This window comes from Cornus florida, unplaced genomic scaffold, assembly GCF_030987335.1.
Source record: "Cornus florida cultivar Cherokee Brave unplaced genomic scaffold, ASM3098733v1 CherokeeBrave_3.0.0_Hap2_Chr03, whole genome shotgun sequence".
Classification (NCBI taxonomy): domain Eukaryota; kingdom Viridiplantae; phylum Streptophyta; class Magnoliopsida; order Cornales; family Cornaceae; genus Cornus; species Cornus florida.
Genome location: NW_026775573.1, coordinates 44432691 through 44434262, shown reverse-complemented (window position 1 = coordinate 44434262; position 1572 = coordinate 44432691). Strand labels below are relative to the sequence as shown.

The 1572-nt window shown below is 38.0% G+C and overlaps 1 protein-coding gene across 1 annotated transcript; it reads right to left on the bottom strand.

The window, feature by feature from the left end:
• Positions 1 to 200: 200 nt before the first annotated feature.
• On the bottom strand, positions 201 to 1184 carry LOC132301535 (putative F-box protein At1g50870). Its single transcript, XM_059798776.1, has one exon. It carries the CDS (start codon positions 1182 to 1184, stop codon positions 201 to 203), a length of 984 nt encoding a protein of 327 aa, XP_059654759.1.
• Positions 1185 to 1572: the final 388 nt, after the last annotated feature.

The window sequence follows — 1572 nt, the reverse complement described above, 5'->3', positions numbered from 1 at the left end:
CCACAGGAAGAATCAAAATTAGAAATTTGGAATCACCAAGAATTAAAAAAATAATAATAATAATAAACTGATAACATTAGGCAAATAAGAATGTTTAGCGAACTTTTCACTAATAACTCACTTCCCTTTCAATCGGAATAAGCTCTCCACGTATTTGGTACCATAGTGAATATATGGAGCCAGCTTTGTTCTGAGGAACCTTAACTTGTTGCTTTCCAGATCATAATAGCACAGATGTGACCTATCTTGAAAATAATAATACTTGAATAATATCTCAGTCGTATGAATGGAACCAACTGGGACCAACCATAATCATCTTTTAGTGGCCTCCCACCCAACGTCATTGTGAGGCTCTGTTTGTTCCACATTTGCTTGTCGCAGTCTTCTAATATCCAAATTGTGGTCACATCAAAATCTACCAGAGCCAAACGTTGTCCTACTTCAATTAAATTACCGCCACTTGTGCCTTCAGGGAGAGGCACGAAGGAAAACTTCTCGCGTCCGACTTCAAAAGCCACTAGCTCAACCGAGTTACCAATATTTAAATAATATATAACACCCCCAATGCAACAACAATCAGAACCACGGTGAAAACGAGTACCATACTGGATAAAATCATCATCAATATCTCTCCAGGAGTTGTCGTTAGGGCCGTTGCCGAGAGTCAAAATCTTGTAATGGAATCTTGTGTTAGTAATAATGTAGCGAAGGACTTTATGCCTGTTAGTGGAAGGTTCAAACCCTAGCAAGTATTCGGGATCAGAGGAAGCTTTAGTGTTGCTCATGTATAGGATGGCAATGCATTCTCGTGTGCTAGGGTTCCATATGCAGCCGTCGATAAGGATCAAGCCGTTAACATACTGTGGCTGTTTTAAAAATAGGTTGCGAAACTTTAGAATGCGATGGACAGAGTCTCCCTCTGGGTTTACTGAGAAGAGTCTATAACAGTAAGTAGCATTACGGTGATCGCGATGTGAAGTAAAGAGGACGATACTGATACCGCCAGGGCGAGTATGGGAACGAGTATGGTGCGACTGAACAAAAAGGGGATCGTCAATAATGGAGCAACAGAGCTTCGAAACACACCTCAATCTTAGCAAACTTTTTACTGGAATCTCTTTAAGTATCTGGAAGATTATATCTGGAGGAAGAGAAAACTTTACTCTCTTTTTCCTTTTCTCCATCTGGAAGATTAGCAAACTATTGTTGATAGTTTGTTGATGATGTTGGCGGCTAGGGTTTATAAGTTTTTGTGTAATCCTAGTCGGCTAGGGTTTCTTATTTGACGTTGTTGGCACGAATAAAGGTCCCAGAAGGCTTAACCGTGTAGTGTTTGCATCAGTGGATCCTTTCGGCTTTGAAAGGAGAGGTGGAGGAGGACCTAACATTCAAACCCAAAAATCCATTATCATCACGTGCAATAATGGTAAATGTAATTTTATTTTTAATAAAAGTTCTTTATTAATATTATTATATGGGAGGCAATATCACACTATAGTTTTTAACATTTGTACTATAATTTTAAATAAAATGATAATTCTAACATTTACAAATAAATAATTATTACTTTTA

What these genes read in the sequence shown, in the direction of transcription:
- LOC132301535 (XM_059798776.1), bottom strand. Translation starts at nt 1,184, where the DNA reads ATGGAGAAAAGGAAAAAGAGAGTAAAGTTTTCTCTTCCTCCAGATATA.